This window comes from Camelus ferus, chromosome 28 (genome assembly GCF_009834535.1).
Source record: "Camelus ferus isolate YT-003-E chromosome 28, BCGSAC_Cfer_1.0, whole genome shotgun sequence".
In the NCBI taxonomy this organism is placed as follows: domain Eukaryota; kingdom Metazoa; phylum Chordata; class Mammalia; order Artiodactyla; family Camelidae; genus Camelus; species Camelus ferus.
In genome coordinates, this window is record NC_045723.1 from 5,596,840 (window position 1) to 5,623,672 (window position 26,833).

Here is a 26,833-nt window from a genome sequence, read left to right on the forward strand (position 1 = left end):
TCTGTGGTTAAAAGCAATACTCTCCTGCCTCAGTCCTGTTTCTGAGCCAACTGCTTTCTGTTTCATGAGGCAAACGCTAAGTCCTGCAGCTCCTTTCCTGTTTCCCTCTGTGTGTCTAGTAGGACGCTTTTACTTGTCTCTTGAATGACAAACTTCATACGTTATCTTTTCTATCAGACTGATGTTATTTGCATATCTCTTGGACAAAAATCATACGCTCTTTATTTCCTACAAGTTAACAGTAAGTAGTAAGCCAAACAAAGCTGTGTTTATAGAGAGTGAGATGACCCTTGGGTGAGCCTGTTAGATGATGTTCTAGAGTGACACCGAAAAGCCACACGGTGGGAGGATGTAGCTCAGTGGTAGCATGCACGAGGTCCTGGGTTCAATCCTCAGTCCCTCCATTAAAAAAAAAAATGAAATAAGTAAGTAAAACCTAATTACCCCCTCCCCCAAAAAAGTTAAAAAAGGAAAAAATATGTTTGTATGTGTATGTATAACTGGATCACTTTGCTGTACACCTGAAATTAATATTGTAAATGAACTACACTTCAATAAAATTTTTTTTTAAAAAGGAATGAAAGCATATGTCTGCTTAAAGACTTTTCAGGAATGTTCATAGCAGCATTATTCATAATGCAAAAAACGGTGGGGTGGGGGAGGGTATAGCTCAGTGGTAGAGCGCATGCCTAGCATGCACGAGGTCCTGGGTTCAATCCCCAGCACCTCCATTAAATAAATCAATCAATAAACCTAATTACCTCCCCCCCTTCCAAAAAAGAAAAGAATAATCTTTTTTGCCCCATCCTCTCCCGCTCCCACCAAGAACTGGATAATTCTTCTGAATGACATCATCTCCCTCAGCCTTTTCATTTTATGGGTGAGGAAAGGGAGGTCCACAGAGTGGATGTGACTCACCGAGGGTGGCACTGACATTCGCTCTTTGACCTGGAAATGATGACACTTTTAATTTTGGGTCTTTTAATTTCTGTCTCCTGGAGTTGAGTTATTATGAAACGCTGTCCAAGAGATCAGCAGTAATGATGCAGAGCAAGACAGCAACAGCTGAGCCACCTCACTGCCGCCGCTGGGGCTGTCTCACCCAGCAGGGTGTCAGCAGATGATCCGCCCAGGGTGGGGCACTCCTGGCTAGCGAAACATCCTGAGGTAATGACATAAGTGCTGAACTGTACTGTGCACGTTTCTCAAAGTTGAAGCAGCAGCAGAAGCACCTGGGGGTATAAACTGAAGGCCCAGGTGTTTGGGCTAACTTAGACCTTGTACTTAAATCCATTTCCCTCAGATTTCCAACTTACTAGGTTTAGAGCAGGGCCTAAGATGGAAGAGAGGCACATGGCAAGATATGGAGACAGAGTACAGGGCTCCCATGATCTCTGAGGGTGCCAGTCTCTGCAAAACTCCCCATTTCCACCAACCCAGAAGTTCTCCAAACCCATCTTTTTTGGGCTTTTGCACAGGCTTCATTACCTAGATATGATTGATTAAATCATTGGCCATTGGCGATTGATTCAGCCTTTAGCCCGTCTTCCCTCCCTGGAGGTCAGGAGTGGGTGGAACTGAAAGTTTCAACCCTCTAATCAAATGATTGGTTTTCCTGGCAATCAGCAAAAGTCACCTCATTAACAGACAAAAGACATCTTTATTGTTGTCAGCATCTTGGAAATTCCAAGGGTTTTAGGAACTCTGTGATGGAAATGGGGACAAAGACCAGATACGTATTTCTCGTTAGAGATCACAACACAGTTCCATATTGCCTGGGCTGTGTCTTGAAGAGGCAAAACAATATTTAGCTGAGTGCATGAACTGTCAGGAGGCAAGGTTCCACGTATGGGCTTTTTTCCTTGTCACTCTGAAATCTCTCTTGGTCCTATGGGTTGGTAACCAAATCTCATGCCCAGGCTGCAGGGGAACAGGCATGTGCTATCTGCAGGGATCAGGGCGGAGTGCGGGTGGGTCGGGGAGGACAGAAAGGCCAGCGCATACCAGCATTATAGTGGTGAGCCACGCCCTCCCCACATGGTTGCGTTAAGTCAGCTCATACAATTGGGTCATCATTGTTGGTGGGACCCCTTCCTAGGAGCTGGTAAGGCCTGGAGATACATTGGCTATATTGAAGCAAAACTTTTGTTTTTGGAAGGAGAAAGGTCAGAGCTAACAGCATTGGTGAGCAATTTTATTTTTCAATGTGGAAAACTCAGGTTGTTTTCATGGCCTTCTAAAAATGATGCTTTCCAGTACATCATCAGCTGTCTAACCTTTAACATTTGAATTTAAAATCATTTTCCTTCGTCAGTAGCTCTTTTTCTGTTTTAAGCAAATTGTGATTGTTAATTTTTCCAACAGGCCTGGAGGCCACAGACCTTCTTTTTCTCCCGCTGGGAAGATGCACCATCTCTCTGCCTGCAGGACCTTGCCTTGAAGTTGCCTAGATTATTGCCCAAGTCTATGATGAGAGATGAGGCTAAATGATCTCATTCTTCATGGGGCCATATTTGGAGGGACTGCAATATCTGGATATTTATACTTACAACTTTCATAAATGATTTTTTCCCTCTTTGTAAAATTTAGATAAAAGAACGACTGCCTTTTCCATATGACTGAATTTATTTTTTATCTTTTTTTCTTTTACTGGTTTATTTCTACCTTGTAATTAATATTTTATTTTTTTTTATTTTACACATGGCTTTTAAAATAATTGTTCTATATGGCTTTTAAGAAATTGTTATGAGGATTTAATGAAGGAATGAAATGATGGTAAACAGTACCTGATAGATTTTGTTATATTATTCCTATTTTCAGAAAATTCAGGAAATCTCTTTGGGACCCACTTTCTATTTTCAAAATAAATATTGAGTACAAATATTTATAACAAATATATCCAAGATATAAATAAAAGGGATCCACAGGAACTCATCACTCAGCTAAAGAAACAGCAGACCTTTAGGACCGCCTGTGTGTTCACTTTCCATCCTGTTCCCTTCCCTTCCTTCCCTCGGATGTGACTGTGAACCTAAATCTGATGATTGTTATTCCCTTGCATTTTGTTACAGTTTTACCGCGTACAAATACGTGCCTAAAATAGATGTTAATTAGTTTTCTATGCTTTTAAACTTTATGTAAGTGGAATTATACCACTTCTATTCTCTTACAACTTGCCTCCGGTTCCTGAGCTTCACTCATGGTCACGTCAGTCAATTTGGGTGCTCTGACGAGACGATGCCAAAGTGAAGTGAGACATGCAGTAAGTTTATTTGGAGAAATGCACCTGAGAGATATCCGGGGGGAGGGGTCAGGAGTAGGCAGGCAGAGCCTTGAGGTCATAATGCAAGACTGACAGCAATGATAGGAAAGAGGGAAGAAAGAGTGAGCAGGGGGAGACTCAGACTGTTGGGGGGCGGCTGTGAAAACGCTCAGGAAGTCTTGGCCAGACTGAGGAGGAACCCCAGAGCAGAGCTGACCTGTGGAGGCTTCCCCGCCCCAAGGAAAGGCTGGGCTCCGGTCCCCCTGCTGCTCTCAGCCATTGGCTGGGAGCAGCCCAGGCAGAGAGCAGCCTTGGCAAGAAGACTGCCGTGGATCTGCAGTGGCGGCAGCCTGAGGCAGCCTGCCAGCTAGTCTCATAACAGGGCCTCTTAAAAGGGGACCCGAGAGGCCCACCTCTGAGGCCACCACACTTACGAGTCTTTGTATTTCTGTAGTATCCGTTGCCACGTCTCCTCTTTCATTTGGTTTTATTTATTTACGCCCTTCCCCTTTTTTTCTTGCTGAGGATTGAGTCTTGCTAAAGGTTTGTCCACTTTGTTTATCTTTTCAAGGAACCAGCTCTTAGATTCATTGATCTTTCTTATTGTCTTTTGAGTCTCTATTTCATTCATATCCACTTTGATCTTTGTTATTTTCTTCCTTCTGCTAACTTTGGGCTTTGTTCTTTTCCAGTTCATTTAGGTATTGTGAACGAAAAATACTGCAGACCACATCAGTAAACAAAGATTGCTGAAACCATCAAGTCACCTGAGGCTGCCCCCCCCCCCCCAGGGAAGACCAGCCTGCAGCCCGGCCTCTGCAGCCAATCGCATTGGTGCCCTATGAGGGGACTCAGAACAAGAAAGGACAGGTCACTGGCCCTAGGCAGCTAGGTGCTTTTCAAAGAAATGAATTCAGTGAGCCCAAATGTTTGCTTCCTCCCATACATAGAAAAGCACTAAATTCTTTAACTTGAGATGCCTGGTTTTCTTTAGATAACAAGTCATCTTTTATTGTTCCAACTACCTGGTCTTTGTTGTAAAGCTCCTATATGTCGTAGCTCCTCCCCTACCTCCTTGGACCAGTCCCTCAGAGCAATCTGAGAGGCTGTCATCCCGGCTGGAGTCCTCCCGCCAAGTAAAACATAACTCTCAACTTTTAGGCTGAGCATTTATTTCAGTCGACAGTATGAAATTAGATCACTTACTTGAGAATTTTCTTGCTTCTTGAGGTAGGACTATATTGCTAATAACTTTCCTCTGAAAACTGCTTATATTGCATTCCACAGATTTTTGGGTTGTTATATCTCCATTTTAATTTGTCTCAAATTATGTTTTGATTTTACCATTGAACCTTGATTGTTCAGTAGCATCTTGTTTAACCTTCACATATTTCCTGCATGGGTTTTCCAGTTTCCTGCCTGTAATTGACTTCTAGTTTCATACCATTGTGGTAGGAAGAGATGCTTATACAATTTCAGTCTTCTTAAATTTATTAGGGCTTGTTTTGTGGCTAAATTACAATCTGTTCTGGAAAATGTTTCACGTGCACTTGAGAAGGATGCGTATTCTGATGCCTTTGGATGGAATGCTTTGTATATATCTCTTAATTCTATGTGGTCTAATGTGTTGTTTAAGGCTGATATTTCCTTATTGAATTTGCGTCTGGGCAATCTATTCATTAGTGTAAGTGGGGTATTAAAGTCCTCTGCTGTTACTGCATTGTTGTTAATTTCTCCCTTTAGCTCTCTTAATATTTGTTTTACATAGTTAGGTGCTCCTGTGTTGCATAAATATTTACAAATGTTGTATGTTGTCACTAGACTGACTCCTTTATTGTTATGCAATGCCCTTCTTTATCTTGCATTACAGTCTTTGTTCTGAGGTCTTTCTTGTCTGATGTGAGTATAGCTACTCCAGCTTTCTTTTGTTTCTATTTGCATAGAATATCTTTTTCCATCCCTTCACTTTCAGTCTGTGTGTGTCCTTAGCTCTGAAGTGAGTCTTTTGTAGACAACATATAGTCGTATTTCATGACTTTTATCCATTAAGCCAGTCTATGTCTTTTGATTGAAGATTTTAGCCCATTTATATTTAAAGTAATCATTGACAGGTATGTATTTATTGCCATATTGTTAATTGTTCTCTGATGGTTTTTGTAGTTCCTCTCTGCCCTTTTTTTTTCCCTTCTCTTGCTTTCTTTCCTTGTGGTTTGGGGCCTTTCTTTAGTGTAATGTTTAGTTTTCTTTCTTATTGTTTTTTGTGTATTTATTGTAGGTTTTTGCTTTATAGTTACTATAAAGTTTACAGACACATATATATAGCACCTTAAGTTTGAACACATTCTAAAAACTCTACATTTGTATCCCGTACTCCATGTTATGTTTTTGATGTAATATTTTATATATTATAGTTTGTGTGTCCCTTAACTAATTATTGTAGTCATAGTTAATTTTTGCTACTTGACTTTTATCTTTTAACCTTCATAGTAGCTTTTTAATAGGTTATACTCACAAATAGTGGTTAATCTACGTTTACTATATATTTACCTTTACTAGTGAGATTGTTATCTTCATATATTTTCTTGTTCTAGTCAGTACCTTTCCTTTTCTGCTTAAGGGAGTCCCTTCAGCATTTCTGGTAGGACCGTTTTAGTGGTGACAAACTCCTTTTGCTTATCTGGAAATCTCTTAATCTTTCCTTTAATTTTGAATGATAATATTGCCAGGTAAGTACTCTTGGTTGGAAGTTTTTTTTTTTTTTTTTTCTTTTTAGCACTTTGAATATATCATGCCACTCCCTTCTGGCCTGCAACATTTCTGCTGAAAAGTCAGCTGATAGTCTTATGGGAGTTTCCTTTCATGTGACAAGTCATTTTTCTCTTGCTGTTTTTAAGATTATCTCCTTAACTTTTGACATTTTAATTATAACATGTCTCGGTGTGGATCTCTTTGGGTTCAACTTATTTGGAACTCTCTGTACTTCCATGACCTGGATGTCTGCTTCCTTCCCCAGGTTAGAGGTTTTCAGCCATTATTTCTTCAAATAAGTTTTCTGCCCCTTTCTTTCTTCTTCTGGGACCACTACAATGTGGATGTTTTCCCACTTGTTGCCGCATAGGTCTCTTAAGCTATATTTACTTTTTAAAATTCTATTTTCTTTTTGCTGCTCTGCTTAAGTTATTTCCTGTGCTGTGTCTTCCAGGTTGCTGCTCTAATCTTCTGCCTCATCTAGTTTGCTTTTAACCACCTCTGATGTGTTTTTTTCAGTTCAGCTATTGCATTCTTCAGCTCTGTATCATGTCTTCTTATATCTTCTATCTCTTTGTTGAAGTTCTTACTATGTTCATCTATTCTTCTCTCAAGTTTCTTAAGCGTCTTTATGGCCATTACTTTGAACTCTTTATTAGGTAGATTACTTATCTCTGTTTCGTTAAGGTCTTTTTCTGAGGTTTTATCTTGTTCTATCATTTGGAACATATTCCCTTGTCTCCTCATTTTTCTTGGCTCTCTGTGTTTGTTTCTGTGTGTTAGGTGACAGAGTTACCTCTCCCAGTCTTGCAGGAGTGGCCTTGTATAGAGATGACTCATGGGGCCCAGTTACGCTGTCTCCCTGGCCACCAAAGCCAGGCACTAAAGGGATATTCCTGTGTGGGCTGGGTGTGATTGCCAGCTGTAGGAGGGCTACAGCTGTTGCATGGTGGAGTAGGGTGTGCCACTGGCTCCAGCAGATTAGAGGTGAGTGCCAAAATGGTACCCACCAGCTGACACCAGGAAGGGAGAAAGAACTCAAAGACGATGCCAGCCAGGGCCTCCAACCCCAGAGAGAGTCTTAGCAGGTTCCTGCCCCTCAGAAGTCACCTCAAGACTAGCAAGTGGGTCTCCTCCACACATGGTCCATATGTGCCCTTCAACCTGCTGCTCCTTTGTCAGGTCCCAGGGCGAGTGAGTCAATGCCTGAGCCCCTTAAGAGCAGATTCTCATTTCTGTAGTTCTCCTGGATTAAAAACCCCCATGGTTTTCAAAGGTAGAAGTTTTGTGGACTTGTTGCTCTGGCAAAGGTCCCAAGGATTTGGGGGGCCTGATGTGGAGCACAAACCCTTCACTCCTTAGGGAAAACTTTATATTATTTTAAAATTAAAAAAAAATTCTTTAAAAATTTTGTTTATTTTTTATTAAATTTAAAAATATGTATATTCTTTTGAGATCTCTCTCAAAAGAGAGAGCTCATGGGTTGACATATGGGGTTCTTGGTGAGAATGAGTGTCTGCTTCTATCCTTCTCAGTGTGGCCCTTTTGTCCTTTGTCATGGATGCACTGTTCAGCTAGTTTTCATGTCTTTTTCAGAACATACTGTTGCACGTGAAGTTGTTGATTTGTTGTGCCCACGGGATATGCTGGAGTCCTTGGACATGCAGGTTGGCTCCTGGGTCAGCAGGTAGCCAGGCCTGGTGCTTGGATCCATAGCATCCGCCTTTTTGCCTGAGTTCCCTGGGGTTGACCTGGTGCCCAAGTCTGTGGTGGTGAGACGGGGCCCTGGGTCTTGGTGGATAGGCCTGGATCCTGGGTCTGTGCGGGCCAGTCGGGTGCTGGGGGCCACTGGGGAACTCCTAGCTTCTGGGCCCATAGAGCTGGCCTGGAAGCTGGGCTACCTGGGCCAGCCTGGCACCGGATGAGCCTGCTACCTAGGGCTGTGGGGGTCATCCTGTAGCCCGAAGTCACAGGAGCCACTGGGGCTAACATGGCGGTTGGATCCATGGGGACCAGTTTGAAGACTGGGGCTGTGGGGACAGCCAAATCCTGGACTGGGAGCCCATAACCATAGAAGCCTGCCAGGACCCCAGGTCCAGGGCAGCCTGCCTAACGCTTAAGGCCGTGGGGGCTCGCCTGGTTCTGGCACGGATTGGGAGCCTGGGTCCATAGGAACCTGCCTGGAGCCTGGGTCCAATGGTACCAGCCTGGCATTGGGGCAATCAAGAGTCTCATTTCATGGAAGCTCATCTGGAGCCTAGCTCTGCTGAAGCCATCCCAGTGCTGGGGCAGGCTGGAAGCCTGGGGCCATGACAGTCAGCCTGGTGCTGGGGAGGCTCAGGAGTCTACCTGGAGCCTGGGTTCCTGGGAGTCTGCCTGGTGCTGGGGGTGGGCTGATAGCCGGGGTGTGTGTGAGGCTGCCAGGAACTGGTCTGGTGCTGGGGTAGGTCAAGAGTCTGGGGCCACAGGAGCTGGCTGGTTGCTGGGGTGGGCTGATGGTGGAGCCAACTGTGAAATCTGAGGTCCTTACTTCACCTCCTTCTCCCAAAGGTTGGATGTCTCTTTCTGGGCTGGGCTGCCCTGTCTTGGGGGAGGGGTAGTGAGAGTAATATGAAACTGTCTTTCTTACTTTCTTCAATGCATCTTTTCTTGTTTATGTACTCCACTCAAATGTAACTGCTTACATGAAAGACTTGGCTCTGGTAAAGGTATTTTTGTGCATAGATGGTTGTTCAAATTGATGTTTCTGGGAGGGGAAAAGTGCTAGAAATTCCTAAACCACCACCTTGCTGACGTCACTAATTCTTCTGCAATGTGCTGTCTGTTACCAAATATAAATATTGGTTTATTTTACCTTTTTTATTGTATTTTATAGTTCTAGAAATGCTGTTTGACTCTTCCAAATTTGCCACTTTTCATAGTTTGCCAGTCTAGAAAATGATTCTTATTTTTGTCACTTGTTTCCTGAACATGTTTAGGACAGTTGTTTTATGCTTTGTGTATAATACTTACAAAATCTGATGTCTGTGTGGTTTTGTTTCTTTCTCCTCCCCCTCCTCCCCTTCTTCTCCTTCCCCTTCCCCTCCTCCTCCTCCTTCTTCCTTCTTTGTTTTGTGATCTTATTTGCCTGTATGCCTGGTAATTGTTAACTACTTATGACTTGTCTTTGTAAAATTATTTGAATGTCTCTGCCTTCCTTTTAAAGAGGCTTTCTCTTTGCTTTGGTAGATAGTGTTCGGCCTGTATTGAACCAAAAACAATCTGAGAGTTCCTGGCTCAATTAAAGTGTAAGCACTCAAAGTGAAAATCCTTGTGAGGGTCTGTCCATGGCCCCAGCCTTCCAGGAATAGCTTTGTTTTTTTAAGGGGAGATAATTAGGTTTATCTACTAACGTACTTGTTTATTTCAGTGGAGGGACTGGGGATTGAACCCAGGACCTCAGGCATGCTAAGCATGTGCTCTACCACGGAGCTCCACCTTCCCCCCTCTAGGAATGACTTCTTTTCTTTACTACTCTCATCGCGTCCCCTTTCTTCAGTGCTGAGACAGCCTACCTCATGGGCCTCGGAGACTGAGAAAAGGTGAAGGTGGGGCTAGACCTGGTTGTCTCGTCCCCTCCCCAGTCACAAGCAGACCCTGAATCCTGACTTCTTTTCCTGTGTGCTGATGTGACGACTGGCGTGGGTGTGTTCCATATCGGCACAGAACAAGGAGCGGGTTTAATGCCCCTTCATTTCAGACCCTGGTTCTGTCATCCTGGGGTTGAGCCTGAGATTCTGCATTTCTAACACACTTCTGGGCGATGCCAGTGCCGCTGCTCCACACACCACGCTCTGAACGTCAAGGATGTACAGAACAAGGACAGCGCCACGTAACGGCGTGGCAACGTGTGAACGACAGCCAAGACAAATGGTGGGAATCATGCTCTGGGTGTTGGGAAGGATTCGTGGGGCTGAGGTGACTATACTTGACCTTGACCTGAGTAGTGAAGTGTAGATATGGCTGGACAAAGGAATTAACCCCCAAGGCAGATTCAGTTCCGGCAGCTGACGAGAGAAGGGAGACTGTATCTCTAAATCCCTATGGAGTTCTTTTCTTGCAGAGAGATGTTTCCTTCATCATATTTCACTCAGTGTCCCTTCTCAGGAGCATCCACCCCCTTGGCTGTAAAGGATGTCACCTCTAGACTAAGGGGAGAGATGTGAAGGTCTTGGGTTATCTGGTGTCACCAAAGCCCCATCACCTCCACTAATGGCACTGCGGGCTAAATTCCTAGCCATATAGAGCTCCATGTATTTACAGGATAAAGTAAGGAACCTGAAAGGACTCGTATCTTATCAGCTGTGGTCATGAGTGAGTTTCCATTAGTATACGCAGCATTTACACCAACGTGTCCTGGATGTGTGCTGCTTTGTCCCTCATGGCAGGACACTGAGCCCCTCCCCTTAAGATATCCAAGTGGGTCCAGTCCTGCCTACGGAGCCTGGGGGTGATGTCATAAGCGCTGGGCTTTTTTCTTAGAGCGTGGAAATCAACTTACGCTAAGGGGTACATGGGGCAGCACGTCTTTGTAGACTCAGCTTGGTTCTGCATCCCAGTTTTGACTCAAAGAGACCTGCTGCACATGGACGCGTGGGTGCTTCATGATTCCATACTCCTGTGGGGACAGCTGTGGCACTACCCAGACGAGGCTGTAAGGGCCTTTTATGTCCCACCGTGAAGCGAGAATCCCTTGGACGGGTATAGGTTGCGAACGTGAGGGTGTCTTTATGCGGCCAGACAGGCTAGTGAGGTAGCTAGGAACCCTACAAGAAACTTTAGCATTGTCTCACCAGAGGCTGAAGATGGTGGGACATTTATCCACCAATCCCTTCGCCCCAGTTGGCTGAGGTTGCTCTTGAGATGCAAACCCTTGAGGTGTGGAGCTGACAGGTGCTGGAAACCACCATGGGGAGAGTAAACTCAGATGGCCTGAGGGGATGGGGCAGTCTCGACCGCATTGCCCCAGTTTCCCTTCGTGGACGTCTGTGTGCACGTCTGCTAGCTCAGGGCACTGGAGCAGCTGGGAGCCAGGCTTCCCCACTAACCTAGAGTCCATGAGGGGCAGGGCGCGCAGGAGCTGGCCTTGCCCTTTAGGCTCCTTTGAGTGAAGACGTAGCATACTCACTGGCTCTGAGAAGTTAGAGGAGCTTATACCGGAATTTTTTTTTTTTTTTTAGTTTATTTTTCTTTTTAAATGGAGGGACTGGGGATTGAACCTAAGACCCTGTGCATGCTAAGCATGCATTCTGCCACTGAGTTATCCCCCCTCCTTTTTTTGGTCTGTTTCCTGACTGGCAGGGGATGTGACAACTGGACCAGGACTGGTTAGAAACTACATGGATTTTAGGAGACCCATCCCTTCCTCAGTCTACCTTGCATCTACTGGGGGTTTCCGCTCTGAGGAATAAAATTACAGTGTGTCATTTTGTGGCATCAAAGTATTAGTCATGGGGCTGCCCCACTATGCTTCTTTTCTCAAACTCAGTGTTGATGACTACATTTCCTGGTGGCTGCTCTTAAAGGCTTAGCATGCCCTCCTTTTTCAGAGTGCTGGGACAGCTCACCATCATGCCCTTGTTTACATTCCTTTACATAAAGCCTCACTGACTCCTCTGGCACCAGGAGCCAACAAATACCCAGGGAGGGTGGGTATTTAGATTGAAGGCTTGCACCCTGCTGGAGTCCATCGGAGCATCTGAGAACAGAGGAAGCCATAGTCCACACTGGTAGGGTACAGGGTCCTCTGTAGCTGCAAAATCTGCTGATCTTTGATCTCTTCTTTTTCTGGGCTCCTGGCCTTGGCATTCCTGTCTTCTCAAGGGTCTGGATCTAGGCCTGAGCGAGATTCATAGGTACAGCTGCCTCTGCTGGAAGGGAGGCCACATCCAAGAAGGCGAGCAGGTGAGAGAGGAGGGTGAGTTCCGGGAGTGTAGATTCTGACCAGCGTCACTGCTGGGCTGGTCACCAGCTCCTCTTCTGGCTCAGGGTCAAACTGTGGCTTGGGACTGACTCAGGTCCTCTCGTGGGATCAGCCTGTGCATAAAGGTCTTCACATCTTGGCAGTTTTGAGACCTCATCACGCAGGATGAATGATAAAGGTAAGGATTCAGGTCAGGCTCCACCTGGAAGGGCAAAAAATTGGATGGGGTGGGGTACTCTATCCCTCATCCTGACACTTGCATTTTGACTTTCTTTGCAGTGTTATCCAGTCCATATCCCGTTTTGTGGCAGATTCAGGATGTCAATCATCAGGTGTGGGTCCTTCAAGGCCGGACCCTCAAAGCAGTCCCAAGGAAGGACCACCTGGTTCCAGGTGAGTGGCCAAGGTCTGTCATAGGCAGTCCCTTTGGCCAGGGGACTCTTGTGTGCTGTGTGCTCAGCTTTTTAGTTCACTGTTAACAGGCTTGTCACCTGGGCTTGTCTCACAGGCAATAATGAGCTGGAGGGTGATCATGGGGTTGTTCTGTGACCATGGTCATGAAAAATGAGAGAAGAGAGTGAGGAATTAAGGGAGAATGAATGGTTGGCCGAGGCAAATGGCAGAAGACTTTTTATGTGATCCCTGCAAGGAGTGAGACTAGGACAAGCGAGGGGGATTCTAAAGGCAGATCAATGTTTGAATCCATGAAAGTCTGACTTTTCTAAAGGAAGGAGTTCTCAGAGATGGGGATGGGTGTCTGGGTTAGGTCATAGGAGGCAGGGTGCCCACTCTAGGGGTGTCTGTTAGCAGATTCCAACCTCTATGTCCCTTATAACCCTGGTTCAGTGGTACCATCTTGGAAGCGGCCACTGAAAGCCGTTTTCCATGTTGCGTTTCCAGTCACTGTTACCTTAATCTCCTGCCAACACATGGAGACTCTTGAGAAAGACAGAGGGAATCCCATCTACCTGGGAGTGAAGGAGCCCGAGCTCTGCCTATTTTGCACTGAGGTCCAGGGGCAGCCCACGCTGCAGCTTAAGGTGAGTACGGAAGATAAGGGTCTTGTCAATGCCCGGCTAGGAGGGAAGGGCTCATTTATTTCTCATTTGATGGAAACTCTAGTTTTTTAGAATCTTTTAAAGGACAATTTATTTATTATCCTTACATATATTTATTTTTGGTTCTTTGGGAGTTCCATGTTTTATACAAGAGGAAGAAAAAAATCACAGGAGTATTTTGAAACTAATCTGCTAAAATAACTTTACTTTACTTAAAAAAATAGTTCAGCAAAGAGGAAGGCTTTTAGATTTATTCCTAATTCCAATATAATATATGTAGATAGATACAAAACATATAGTAGAATACATATGTGTGTGCGCACACACATACAGAGTTGTCCCTTGGTATCCGTGGGGGATTTGTTGCAGGACCCCTCCTCCTCCCCATGGATACTAAAGTGGATACTCAAGTTTCTTATATACCAATAAAACCACATAACCTATGCACACCCTGCTGTATACTTGAAATCATCTCTAGATTGCTTATAATACTTAATACAATGTAAATGCTATGTAAATAGTTGCCAGCACACAGCAAGTTCAAGTTTTGCTTTTTGGAAGTTTCTGGAATTTTTTTTTCCCCCAAATATTTTTGTTCTACAATTGGTTGATTCCAGGGCTGTGGAATCTGCTGATATGGGGGGCTAGCTGTGTATGTGAGGCTGAAATCAGCAATGACGTTTTCAGCAGTCAGTTATCACAAGACAGATGAGCATATTAGAACCTCTTCTTTGGGCAGGGAGGGATAAATTGGGAGTTTGGAATTAGCAGATACAAACTACTATATACAGAATAGGTAAACAACAAAGTACAGCACAGGGAACTTTATTCAATAACTTGTAGAAACTTATAATGAACAGGAATATGAAAAAGAATATATGTATGTAACCGAATCACCATGCTGTATGCCAGAAACTTAACACAACGTTGTAAATCAACGATATGTCAAAAAAAAAAGACATCTTTTTGACAAAGGATAGTTTTCAACTTTAAGTGAACAAACACAATTTTCTGTAACAAACATGTTAATAATTACTGTTCTCCATTATTTAAAAACATTTTAAATTATAGGAAGAGCACAAATCAGCCCTCTGTGTAGTTTAGGAAATCTCTTGACATTTTTCAGCCAACAAGCGTAGGCAGACACTCAATTTGATGACCAAGATATAAAACAGTGGTTTTCAACCAAGGGTAATTTTGCTCCCCTAGAAATTTGCCAGTGTCTGGAGACACTTTCAGTTGCCACTGCTGGAGATTGGGGGATAGGCTGCTGAAGTCCGGTGGGCAGAGGCCAGGGGTGCTGCTAAACCTCCCACCGTACGCAAGACAGCCTCTGACAACAAAGAATTACCCAGCTCAGAATGCCAGTGGTTCTGAGGTTGGAGACACCTGACATGGAACAACTCTGTTTTAATTCAAAATTTATGATAACTGTTATATAAATATTCCTTAGTTTCCTCCATGTCTAATGGCTAAACCTGTGCTTTGGATTCTGCAAAATTTTTATGTCAACACTGTTGTCCTTCAAAGCCTCACATTAAGATCCACTGACATTTGTGGCCTAAGGTTTCAACCCTAAGCTTAACACCTATAAACTGGTTGGGGCTTATAATTTTTAATGGTGTCATATGACACAGAGGTGCCCAGGCCTGCTTTAATGAATGGAGAAGGCGATCTCGGACAGGAACTATTAGCGTATAAAGAATGTGGAGCAGTTCAGACAGTTATGCTTCTCCTGGGGCCTCCTCCTTGCCTTCCAGGAACAGAACATAATGGAGCTGTACCGCCAGCCCCAGCCCATGAAACCCTTTCTCTTCTACCACGACCGAAGCGGCAGGACCTCGACCTTCGAGTCTGTGGCCTTCCCGGGCTGGTTCATCGCCTCCTGCTCCGATGGAGGCTGTCCTCTCATTATCACCCAGGACATGGGGAAGGCCTACACCACTGACTTCGGGTTCACTGTACTGTCTTAAGGTTGGTCTGGAGTCGGACGTGGCTCTCCTCCATTCCAGCTCTCATTCAACGAGGGAAGGCAGATTTGCCAGAATCACGTCCGATTTTCAAAAGTACAAACCAGGTTAAAAGGGGGGGTTAGCAGTCCAGTCTTAGTCTACAATAGGAAGGAAGAATCTGTGGCTGGGCTTTTCCCACAGGGGTGTTTAGCTGTCCCCAGCGCATCCGTGCAATGACCTAAGTGTTGCGCCAGAGAGGACCAGACCCCTCTCCCAGTGGCCACATGGAACACAGTCTGGGGAACTTGAAGGGTTTTGCTGTGGCCATGTAGCGTAATTATGACATCTTTACAGAAATAATAAAGAAAACCCTACTTTACATACTTGCTAATGATGCTTCAGTTAAGAAATGAGGGTGGTGGGACTTTCATTTGAATTCCAGATCTCTGGATTTTCAGGTATGTTCACGGCATTGTATCAGGATATTTTGGATCCAGATGGGAAGAAGCGGGCATAGAAATTCCATAAAAGAAAAAACCAGAAAGAAAGCTCAGCCCTTCCTGGTCATGGCTTGTGTCTCAGTGAAGCTATATATCCTGCTGGTTTGAATGAAGAATGAGGGTTGTTTATGAAACTTTTACCAAAGACACTATTACTGGATCTCATGAAGGATTAAATTTGTGAAATAAAATTTTACCCTCTCAGTTGCCCTGTTGTGATTGGAATGACTTTAGTGGAACACCATGGCCATAATATTGGTTCCTTGCATTCATAAGGAGTTTTATAGTTTGTCAAGCAGTTTTTCATGAAGTCTTCCATTTCGTAGAAGAACCCAGTAGGGTTATTGGGGAAAGTGGTATCTTCCCAAATTCAGGTTTTCCCAGACCTCACTGTGGGGGTGGGTGGTACAAATAAAGCATCATTAATAGAAATCTGACTCCATATTTCAGTGCACAGAGCTGGTGTGCAACTGACTGAAAAGATCCCCTCTTCCCATCCTGGCAAGAGTTTCTGAGAGTCCCCGTGGGCTTCTCCTGTGAACTCAGCCATAATCTGACAGGGCTCCCTTTCATTTAGAGCATACTTATTACAAGGACTAATTTCTTCTTCTGCCTTTTTATGAAATGAAGTTTCTTCCCACATAAATGAAGTTTCCTCCCACATAACATCAGTAAACTTCATTCTCGGTGATCCGGTCATTTCTAATCCAGGTAGTCTTGTTGTGACTTTTTTACTTTCCATCACATGTTTACTTGTCTCCAAGATCTGGAGAAAGATGTGGGGATACTGTTTCTCCCAACACACAGATGACCTCCAGGGCCTCGCCGCCATTGCCCCAACCTCCTCATCCCGTTCTAGTATCTTCTGCCTTTCTGCATTTGAGTGGCCACACTGCTGTCAGAGATTAGATTTCTTCCTGGTGATAGTGCATCCCTGAGCTTTCCTGTGTCGTGGCTCCTGCAGAAAGGTAGACCTGTTTCTCCTCTGCTTTTCCATGTTCAAATAATTTCCCTAGAGCTGTGAGATGGCCAAGATACTTAAAGTGAGAGGGGCTCCATTAAGAATTACACTGGGACATTGTGCTGGACACCAGAAACTGACACACTGTAACTGACTATGCTTCAATTAAAAAAGAAAGAAAGATAAAAGCCTGACAACATAATGCCTTTTGCAGCAACATGGATGCTTCTGGAGAATGTCACTCTTAGTGAAGTAAGCCAGAAAGAGAAAGAAAAATGCCATATGAGATCGCTCATATGTGGAATCTAAAAAACAAAAACAAAAACAAACAAAGCACAAATACAAAACAGAAATAGACTCATAGACATAGAGTACAAACTTGTGGTTGCCAAGGGGGCGGAGGGTGGTAAGGGATAGACTGGGATTTCAAAATTGTAGAACAGATAAACAAGATTATACTGTGTAGCACAGGGAAATATATACAAGATCTTATAGTAGCTCACAGAGAAAAAAATGTGACAATGAATATTTGTACGTTCATGTAAAACTGAAAAATTGTGCTCTGCACTGGAATTTGACACAACATTGTAAAATGATTATAAATCAATAAAAAATGTTAAAAAAAAAAAAGAAAGAAAGAGAGAAAGAAGGAAGGAAGGAAGGAAGGAAGGAAGGAAGGACGGAAGGAAGAAGAAGAAAGATAGACAGACCTGGCTTTTAACTTAGCTAAATTTCTTAGTAGCTACATGATTTGGGGTAAGATTTGCCACCTCTCAGGGCTTGTTTTCTTACATAAGAAATAAAGATTAATGGCCCCTAGAGAGGTGTTGTGAGGATGAAAATATTAACCAAGCAAATCTCTTACAACTTTGTCAGATACAGAATGAGCTCTCAATACTGATTATGCAAAACTCCAAAAGAAGGACTATGAGTTGCCCCAGATCAGCTGTGACTAAGGCTGTGTGGCTCACCCAGTGAAGAGAGCCACACCTCTGCCTCCAAGTCGCTCCGGGAGGAAGTTTTCCTTCTTAACTCAGCATCTGGCCTTTTCAGTCTTTCCTCATTGTGGTTTCCTGGCATTGCCTCTGGTCTGGTTTCTCCAGGACCCCATCCCAGCCACGCCACGTTCCCTCCCAGTGACCCATGGAAGCCTCACGGGATCTCCATGCCAGACCAGCTTTCTTGCCAAAGTGGGCACACCCAGATCCAGGAAATAACCCTCCTTCCTTGTTAATTTAAAGGTGTGGAAGTCCTGGACAGCTGTCCCGGGCTCCTGGATGCAGGTAGAGCCTTAACACTGAGCTTGAGGACAAGACCATCTCTTTGGACAAAGGTAACTCCTGCTGCTCAGAAGCCTTATGTGGAGAACCTTCTTTTCACTCTCTACGTCCAGCCTCTAGGAGCTTCTGGGGCCCTTAGTCTGAAACACGGGATGTCAGAGAGGCAGGGACTGCTTCCAACAGTGCAGGTGATGGTTTGCTTACTTCTCCAGGGAAAACTATGGAATCAGGTGCTGTGGATCCTGAGGCAGATGGGGATGTGAACACCTGGTTCTCATTGTGGGGAGTTGGCGGTCTTCTTGGGGAACTGTCCTGGGGCTCTAACCAGAAGCCCAGAGACAGATGTCCCCTACTTAACGGGGCCCAGGGATGTCCCTGAGCAAGATCTTTAGAAATGCCTCTTTGGAACAGGGAGTTGGTGGCGGGGTGGTGCTTACCAGCTGTGTGGAGGGTTAGATGGAGATAGGCACACACTTTCCCTTCCTTCTTCTAAATCCAGAGACTCACTGCACTAGAAGTTTCCTGGGCTGAAGCCCTGGAGCCACACAACCCTAGCTGTGATGGATGGAGGGTGTCCCGCGGGCCAGGACCACCCGGCCACGACATGATGGGAGCTTCCATTTGGGGTTTTATGGGCCTTGGAACATGCTTTCCCACTCTTAGTCTCAAATGTGCATCTAGGATCTCATTTCTTCTTCTTTTTTAAAAAAATTATCTTTTTTTTTTTTTTTTTAATGGAGAAACTGGGGATTGAACCCAGAACCTCATGCATGCTAAGCATGTGCTGTTTCCCTCCACTCCAGGGCAGCTTTCTCAAAACAATTTTAACACAGAATTCCAGGGGGAAGGGAGAGAAATGGATAACATGTTTTTCTTTCCTCCTTCTTCCACAAGACCGACTGCTGACAACAACCTCTCCATCATCTGATCTACCTTGTCCTCTTCACAGAAAGCCCTGAGGTCAGCATGCAGCAACACGAATGTAAGCAGTAAATCACAAACCAGCCTGGAGATACCTCCACCTGGCCCCTCGGAGGAAATAGGGCACAAGGGCGCCTGTCATTTGCTCAAGCTAGAAGTGCATTTGCTCTTGCTAAAATACTCAGATCACAAAACCTGCATTTGAAAATCTTATTTAGCCATTTTCTTATTGTGTGTATTTAGAATTGCTTATTCATGTTGATAAAGAGGATAAAGAAGAAACGAACAACATTCTGGTGACCAGTTCGAATATTTTGGGTTTTGTTTTACTACCCAGAGACTATTAATCAGAAAAAAGACAAGTCACTAGATAACCTTAGGGAAAAAACAAACAAACAAAACAAAAAACAATAAAAAATGTGGTGAATCTTGAAAATCTCTTGCAACCACGAATGTATGTAGATCCTCTTTTCAGGTACTTTGATTCACACATCAGCCCCTGTCTTATTTCCCTTCCCTTCCTCCTCAACCCACTCTTTGTCAGAGCAGTAACTCTACTCCTAGGAATTCAAAAGCCATTATTACCAGGACGCAGCCGGAGTCCTGAAGTTTATAATAACCTTGTGTATTTTGTGCTTCTCTGTCATCTGGCAGCCCTGAGATATCCCAGTCACCGTCTTATTCGCGACTCTCAGCAGATGGTGTGGATCCTAAAAGGAAAATCTTTAATAGCAGTTCCTTTTAGCGACAACATCAGACCTGGTGAGTAACAATCGAAGCCCCTGTTGCCTCTTAAAATGATGCCAGCTCCACTGGGGATGGGGCTGAGCTCACGTGAGCCCGGCCTTGGGCCTCTCCTACTTCTGGGAACCAGGTCACTGCCCACAAGAAGGGCAGAGGGTTCCCCCACACAGAGGAAGCCCTGCACCCAGAAATGAGGGTGTGAGGGATTGGCAGCTTTCCTTACCGAAACAAGGCACCTTAGATAAGAAGGGATTGTCCATTCAACCATCAGCTGACTTTTTTCCTAGGTGTTTCTCTTATGAATTTCAACCATCACTGCATATGTCCTCAGATTCAAACTCCCTCATCTTTTCATGATCGTTCCTCCTCTTTTCCAACTTGGCATCCTCTCCTCTAACAATGGAGGAATATTCCTTCCTCCTGTCAATCTATTGCATGCCAATTACACTCCAATAAAGCTGAGAAAAATCAGTCCAATCCAAGTCAGCTTCTTTCTCTTTCTTGTTTATTCCTTCAGTGTTTCATTTTATTGCTCTCTCCCCAGCGTATTACACTTTCGTCTGTCTGCTGGATTCCTTCTATCACTGATAGACATGCTCTAATTTCACATTTCCCAGCTTAATAAGAAAAACCTCCTCTTGATTTGCACATTTCATTTCTACAACCATTCTATTTTCCTATATAGCAATCTACAAACTGTTCTATATACAGTCATAGTCTAACTTCATGGAAGAGTGGGCTACACAGTGTGTCTCCATTTCACCTGCTGTTCATGCTTACATCAGGCAACAAAACCCCTCAACTATCTCTTGACACCCCCCCCCCCCCACCGGCTTCTCTTTCCAAGGTCACCAAATCCGCTTCTCCGCTCTCACGTTGGGTTCCTCAGTGGCAGTCAGCATAACTGATAACTTTCTTTCTGAACGCTCTCCATCTTCTTCTTCTGGAAGAACATTCTCTGTGGTTTGCTGGCTTCTCTTTTGCATTCTCCTTTCTGACTCCACTTTCTTTATAAAAATCTCTAAATGCTGTGGATTTTCACAACTCAGTCTGCAATCATCCTACCACCCCTCTGAAGGGACTGCGAGCTGGTCTCTTAGATTGATGTATCACCTCTTCATTCTGGTGTTGATGCTTCTAACCCAGATGTCTCCTCTGAAAATGTCACCCATGTCCTTTTGGTGTCCTCTCAAAGTCCATAAATTCATCTACCCGACATGAAACTATGGATATGACTCCTCAAAACTGTTCACGGACCCAATCTTCCCCATCTCCATCAATGGTACTACCATCACCCTGTTTGCTGGAGCCAGAAATACAGGAAACATCTTTATTTCCTCCTTTTCCTCAATCTCCATTTAATCCATCAGCAGAGACTGATAAGTCTGTGTACAAAACGTGCTTTATTCCTAAGATAATACCATCTTTCTCCTGGACCACTTTTATCACTTCTTCGCTGCCATCCCTCCCACTTCATTTGTGCAGCTTCCCATTCAGCCTCCACAAAGCATCCTTCTTACTATGTTAATCGAAGAATCTCATCCCCCCGTGTTTGTGTTTGGGGGGAAAGGGGCAGTGGGAGATCTCGGGTACACTAGTCTTCTTTCACAGCCTTGGACTCAGCAAGCTCTTTTCCATGTGAAAGCCTTAACATTTCCTTTCCCTGTTAACACCCTTCGTCCAAACCCTGCCCCCAGCCCTATTCCTGTTTCTTCATATACTAGCTTCCTCTTAGCTTTAAGGTCTTGGTTTGAACTCCACCTCTGCAGAGAGGTCTTTCTTGATTCCTCTGTCTCAGTTTGGTTTCTCTCCTACTGTCCCAGACTTTGGTCACTTTCCCCAAAGCAGGTGCTGCCATTTATGGCGGTTCTGATCTTTTCTCTGCTAATATTGTTAAGTCTCGTTTTCAGTGGCGGCAACGACAATGTCTCTCTTGTTCTCGGCTTAATCTCCAGTGTCTTGCTTTGAGTGGGCTTTCAAACAAAGAGTGTTGGGTGGATAAATTCCCTGCCCCTTGATGGAAGGATAGATGCAGAACACCCAGGCTCCTGGGAATCTCCTGCTGAATTAGTTGGGAATTAAATTCAACTGATAGTGACAGAAAGCTCACACAACTGGGACTTAGAGAGAAGTTTCTTTGTTTCTCATGGAAAGGAAGCCTGAGAAGGCGGTCTGAGGCCAGTGTGGTGCCTCTGTCATGCCACTGGAGTCCAAGATTCTAACTTCTGCTTCACCAACTTCAAGGTCACCTCCACCATCGTCTAAGTATGGAGATCTGGTATAGAAAAAAGCTCCTCCCAGCCGAGTCAACTCCTTTTAAAGAACATTCTTAGAAGTCCCACACAACACTCTCACTTCCATCTCATGGGCTACAAATTAAGCATACGGTCAAAGTTAGCTGGTCGGAAATTTATTTTTATTTTGGGGAAGTCATGTGCCCTGGTGACAACTGGGATTCTGGTATTAAGGAGGAAAAAGGAAATGGGTTGCAGACAACGATGAAAGTTCTCTGCCACATAGCTTGTGGGAGGAGCCTTCTTGTGGGTGGGAGCGCCGGTGAGGGGTGCCCAGCATCCGCCTGGCTGGGGATGTCACTGAGCATCAGGCCAGAAGGACTGGCCTGTCCACTGCTTGGAGCCTGACACCTGTCTCCATTTTCCCTGTGTTTCCAGTCTCTCTTGCCATAATAGCATGTCGAGACACAGAATTCTACAGTGAAGGAAAAGGTACTCCGTTTTACCTGGGAATCAAGGACCAAAATCTTTGTCTCTGCTGCACAGAAATTCAGGGCATTCCTACCTTGCAGCTTCAGGTGAGTGGTTGTGCCCCTAATGAGAGACGGGCTATGAGATGAACTTTTAATTTCCTTGAAGACGTTACTGAATAAAAGTAGCAGGTTTTCAATCCTGGACATTCAGTGTAAAGAAGGAAATCTGGCTGGTCCCCAAGTCAGTACAAGCTACCTTTGGAACAGATGGAATATTTCTTAATGTCAGTGCATTCTCGGCAGGACAGAGTACACCCACAGAAAGGCCAAGGGTGGTGGTTTCTCCATCCATTCTCAGTTGTCTTCAGCTGCTTCCCAGAAATCCTCTGAGGAGATGGAATGGTCCCTCTTAGGAAAAGGCTACTGCACGGCAGTGGAGACTAGAGAGGGGATTTGGATTAATCTAGATTTTGTGGATTACATGCTTATGGTCCCCCTCCTGAAAGCAAGATTTGTAGTTACAAAGCTAATCTTTCTGCTTATGATGGAAGCTGTAATTTGTAAACCCACTTGGAGGCTGGGGAGCTCATGAGACTGGCCTGAACCATCAGATGGGTACAACTCCGTCTGTTCTCAGGGAACACAGTGCTGCCTCAATGAATCAGAAGCACCTTGTGTTGTGGGATCGTGAGGGGGAGCCAAGCACCTGGGAACCAGTCGGTTGCTCATCTTGAAAGCTGGTTTCACCTGCCTGGGTCTCTGGCCTCTGTCCCTCCCTTTTGGAAAGGGAGACACTCCCAGGGCTGAGTTAGTTTAGCTTCTTCCTCCCAGTAATCCTTTCTAACAAGCCTCTTTCCTACCCCCAGGAGAGAAATATCATGGACCTGTACTGGGAGACCAAAGGGCAGGAGTCGTTCCTCTTTTTCTCCAGCGAAGAGGGGTCCACCTTCGTCTTCCAGTCAGTCTCCTGCCCTGGCTGGTTCATAGCTACCTCCTCCGTGGTGGGGCAGCCCGTCACCCTCACCAAGGAGAGGGGCAAAACTGAAAACACCAACTTCTATTTAGATGGTGAGAACTGAATCCTGCCTGGGCTTTGGTGGCTGAGTCCAGGATAGAGGATCAGGTAGTCGGAGATTCTTCTGATTGAAAACACAACGGGTCGTCTTAAAAGACCACCGTGCACTGATGCCCATCCATAGCCCACCTTATTCCATCACCTAAAAACCATTTCTTCCTCTAGACAGCGTCTAGATTCACCATATCCCCAACTTGAACATCCTCCCAGTGTGAAACCTGAGTCACTTTTTGTTCTTTCTTGATCACAACAGTGCCATTATTCCTGTTGTAGATGAATTAGAGAAATAAGAGGTGCCTTCTAGTCCCTGCCTCAAACTTTAGAGCTTAACCTGTGTCCATCAACTCTGCTTTCCTAGTCTCAAGCCACTGTGATGATCTGCTACGTGCTAGCAGAACCAAGAGAGGAAGGCAGAGGGCTAAGCTCCCAGCTGCTCCGGGCAGCCTCGGGGTGGGGTCGGTCCTCTTACCCACTGCTCCGTGGTGGTCAGGGACTAGTAGGGTCTTGCTGATCAGAGGACTTTCTTCTCTTCCCCTGGGAGGAGCCTTTGAGGAGCTCACAATGTCTGCTTATCAACTACTTCCCTCACAAGCTGTTCGCTCTTTCCATGTTAAAAATACTAATTTTCAACTATTATTAATACATGGCTGCATTCTCCTTGTAAATAAAAAAAAGTAAAAACATAACTGATAAATGCAAATTCTTTCCCCCAAATCCCAGGTCCTGCCTCCACATCCCAATGGTAACCACTGTTACGTGTTGGCATTATTCTGGTCCATTACTTATGCATTTACATACTCGTATGTACTTATTGGAAACATACTGTGCTGGTGTGTGTGTGTGTGTGTGTGTGTGTGTGTGTGTGTGTGTGTGTGTGTATCTTTAACGGGTATAATACAATACATATTTTTCCAACATTTTTTCTCTCACTCAACAATACGTTCAAGTAGCACCTATGCTAGTATGGCTGGATCTCATTCTTTTCAACTGTTGCAGTTTCCAGTATATAGAGAATAACATCTCATTGTTACTTTAATTCAATACTAAGTCCTAAATACTAATTACTATTAAGCTGTTTGCTATTTAGCACATTCTAAAGCCAGACCTCTGATTTCTGACTTCTCCACCAAAATCTTTCTTTTGAGCATCACCAGGGATGTCTCTGTTGCCAGATCCAGGGGACACTCTGCCGCCCTCATCTTAATTGACATTGGACACAGCCTGCTGTTCCCTCCTCATCTTTGCCCTCAGGGCTGGGGTTCTGCAGCAAGTCACTCCTGGTTTTTCCCCAACCTCACTGGCTTTTCCTTCTCACTCCCCTTTACTGGGTCCTCCTCACATGACTTCTAAAAGTTCAAGTTCCACAGGGCTCGTCCCTGAGTCCTCTTCTCCTCTTTATACTGTTTCACTGGATGATATTACTTGTTACGCATTTAAATTCCAGGTGAATGTTGACAATTTGAGCTGACCCAGAACTCTTAGAACTCCGGATTTGCATTTGCAGCTACCAATTTGGGTTGTTTCAGGACTTTAAAATTGAATGTGTCCTCCGATGCTTGCCCAACATGCCCATCTCCACACCCAGTTTTTTCCATCTGTTACTCAAGACAGAAACCTAGGAGTCATCCTTGATTCCTCCCTTCCCTAAAGACCTACATCTAACCTATCAAGTCCATCCACCAGGAAGTCTACTTTCAAAATATATCTCAAATCCACCCATCTCTCTCCAACTTCTCTGCCACACATCATTGGCATACCTGGCAACCACCATAACCCACCAGTCCTGTAAATCAGCCTCCAGACTGGTGACCTCCATCTGCTGCTCCATCTATTTGTTAAATCCATTCTCTGTGAGCCAGCCAGGATTATCTCCATAGATGGAAATTCAACTATGTCATTCCAATGTTTAGATTCCCTTGATGCTTCCATTTGCAATTGAAATGAAATGCAAATTCTCTACCATAGTTGACAGGTTTGCCTGGATGGTCTGGCCTCCTGTTTCCAACCCTTTTTTCCAGATCACTCTTTCTCTCCATTGCCATCTTCAGTTATGCTAATCTTTCAGTTCTTTGAACATGCCACCAAGTTCTTTAAAACCCCAGGACCTTTGCATATGCTATGCTCATGTGTACATTCCTGTTACCTATACTGCTTTATTCTCATTCTTTTCCTTTCTGGCTCCTTCAAGTCATCTTCTAAGATATCCACCTCCTCAAGAGGTCTCCCCTACCAAGCATGTCTGAAGTAAACTGCTTCTCCTTCCTCCTGAAATTTCTACCTCCGGTTTTTGATTGTTTCCTTCACACAATTTGTGGTGACTTTATTTGCCTTTGTCTTTCTTTACTTCCTTCCTTGCAATATAAAGTCCTCGACTGCAGGGAAATAGTGTCTGTCTGGTTTAACCATTGCATCCCCAGGCCCTAGCACAGTGTCTGCGTTTAGTAAAGAGATGTTGAATAAATAAATAATTAACAAATTGCTAAGTGAATAAATGTATGAGGGGCTGGCCTTCTCCCCAGGCAGCCCACCCTCCTTAGCAAGACTTGCCTCATTCAGAATAAAACCTCCCTTCCTGTTCCTAAGCCTTGATATCACGGAGAAGGAGCTCCCACATCCACACAAATCCTTCAGCTTTGTGAAGGCAGCTCTGTGGTCCTCTTTAATCTCCTTTCCCCTCTGATATAGCCACCAAAGCGGGAGAGCAGTTCTTCCTCACTCCTGGTGTTTCCTTCCATGATACCCCTGGGCTCTCCCCAACCCCCCTCCCCTACATGTCCTTTCGTGACACTCCTGGGCTCCCCCCCACCCCCACCCCACACTCACGCTACTCAGGTGGAGGGAGGACCATGCACCCCGATGCACACCTACTGTCCTGGTGTAATTGCTGATACCACTTTCTTCCATTCTCAAAAGTGCCACATTATAGGATAAATTACGGGGTCACCTTGTTAGAAACTGGGATTGTGGGACACAGCTGCTAGTTTATTTAACCTACTTTTCATTGGAAACCAACTGAATTGAAGAAAGCATCCTTTCTGCTCTGTTCTTTTATAATTCACATTTTTATGTACTTATTTAATTTAAATTTTTTATTTGCAGGGGGAGGGGGAGGAATTAGGCTTATTTGTTTATTTCTTAATGGAGGTACTGGGCATGGAACCCAGGACCCTGTGCATGCTAAGCTCTGTGCTCTACCACTGAGCTCTACCCTTCTCCATGGCTGACATTTTTATGTGGCAGTCCAGAGCTGCCTGCGGCTGGGTGTGACTGTGATTCTCATGGTCTTCCTCTGTGCTTCATTTGTTTGCAGAAAAGAATCTGCACCCTCCCATGTCAGCTTCATCAACAAGACACTTATCAGTAAGGAAAAGGTTGGACTTTGTCTTAATTCTCAGTTAGTTCATAACTCAAGTAGGAAAGGGGGATGCTGTCTATTACCCCTCCCCTCCGACTACCAGCAATTAACATGGCAAGAACGCAATTCTTACCTCACTGCCATGGTCATCGGTGTCAATGGGTGGGTCCCCCTCCAGACAGACCTAATATTTGGGTTCAGCCTGAAAAGACACTAAGCAAAGTGGCGGGGCAGTGCTGGTGAGGAGGGTGGGGCTGGCACAGAAATCAGGGCAGCAATGCACATGTTAGTCACTCATCTCGAATATC

General features: G+C 44.7%; 2 protein-coding genes across 6 annotated transcripts; both read left to right on the forward strand.

Annotated features, from left to right (window-relative positions):
* The first annotated feature begins 11,653 nt into the window (after positions 1 to 11,653).
* On the forward strand, positions 11,654 to 15,686 carry LOC102510848 (interleukin-36 alpha). 3 transcript variants are annotated; one of them, XM_032469687.1, is made up of 5 exons: positions 11,654 to 12,150; positions 12,252 to 12,365; positions 12,873 to 13,012; positions 14,791 to 15,004; positions 15,441 to 15,686. In XM_032469687.1, exons 1-4 carry the CDS (start codon positions 12,138 to 12,140, stop codon positions 15,001 to 15,003), a joined length of 480 nt encoding a protein of 159 aa, XP_032325578.1. In that variant the 5' UTR covers positions 11,654 to 12,137; the 3' UTR covers position 15,004; positions 15,441 to 15,686. The 3 variants fall into 3 exon arrangements, with proteins under 3 accessions (XP_032325578.1, XP_032325577.1, XP_006183691.1); XM_032469686.1 differs by having other exon boundaries at positions 11,658 to 11,953; positions 12,038 to 12,150; positions 14,791 to 15,686; XM_006183629.2 differs by having other exon boundaries at positions 11,658 to 12,150; positions 14,791 to 15,686.
* Positions 15,687 to 17,386: 1,700 nt separating this feature from the next.
* On the forward strand, positions 17,387 to 23,845 carry LOC102511087 (interleukin-36 beta-like). 3 transcript variants are annotated; one of them, XM_032469548.1, is made up of 5 exons: positions 17,387 to 17,776; positions 18,618 to 18,705; positions 19,299 to 19,406; positions 22,061 to 22,200; positions 22,962 to 23,845. In XM_032469548.1, the coding sequence occupies exons 2-5, from the start codon at positions 18,690 to 18,692 to the stop codon at positions 23,172 to 23,174; spliced, it is 477 nt and encodes a 158-aa protein (XP_032325439.1). In that variant the 5' UTR covers positions 17,387 to 17,776; positions 18,618 to 18,689; the 3' UTR covers positions 23,175 to 23,845. The 3 variants fall into 3 exon arrangements, with proteins under 3 accessions (XP_032325439.1, XP_032325440.1, XP_006183692.1); XM_032469549.1 differs by having other exon boundaries at positions 18,618 to 18,683; XM_006183630.2 differs by lacking the exon at positions 17,387 to 17,776 and having other exon boundaries at positions 17,795 to 18,705.
* Positions 23,846 to 26,833: the final 2,988 nt, after the last annotated feature.

What these genes read in the sequence shown, in the direction of transcription:
- LOC102511087 (XM_032469548.1), top strand. An exon ending in TAGCGACAACATCAGACCTG is followed by an intron (nt 19,407 to 22,060) that starts GTGAGTAACAAT and finishes CTGTGTTTCCAG; the next exon opens with TCTCTCTTGCCATAATAGCA. An exon ending in TTCCTACCTTGCAGCTTCAG is followed by an intron (nt 22,201 to 22,961) that starts GTGAGTGGTTGT and finishes TCCTACCCCCAG; the next exon opens with GAGAGAAATATCATGGACCT.
- LOC102510848 (XM_032469687.1), top strand. An exon ending in GAAGGACCACCTGGTTCCAG is followed by an intron (nt 12,366 to 12,872) that starts GTGAGTGGCCAA and finishes TTGCGTTTCCAG; the next exon opens with TCACTGTTACCTTAATCTCC. An exon ending in AGCCCACGCTGCAGCTTAAG is followed by an intron (nt 13,013 to 14,790) that starts GTGAGTACGGAA and finishes CTTGCCTTCCAG; the next exon opens with GAACAGAACATAATGGAGCT.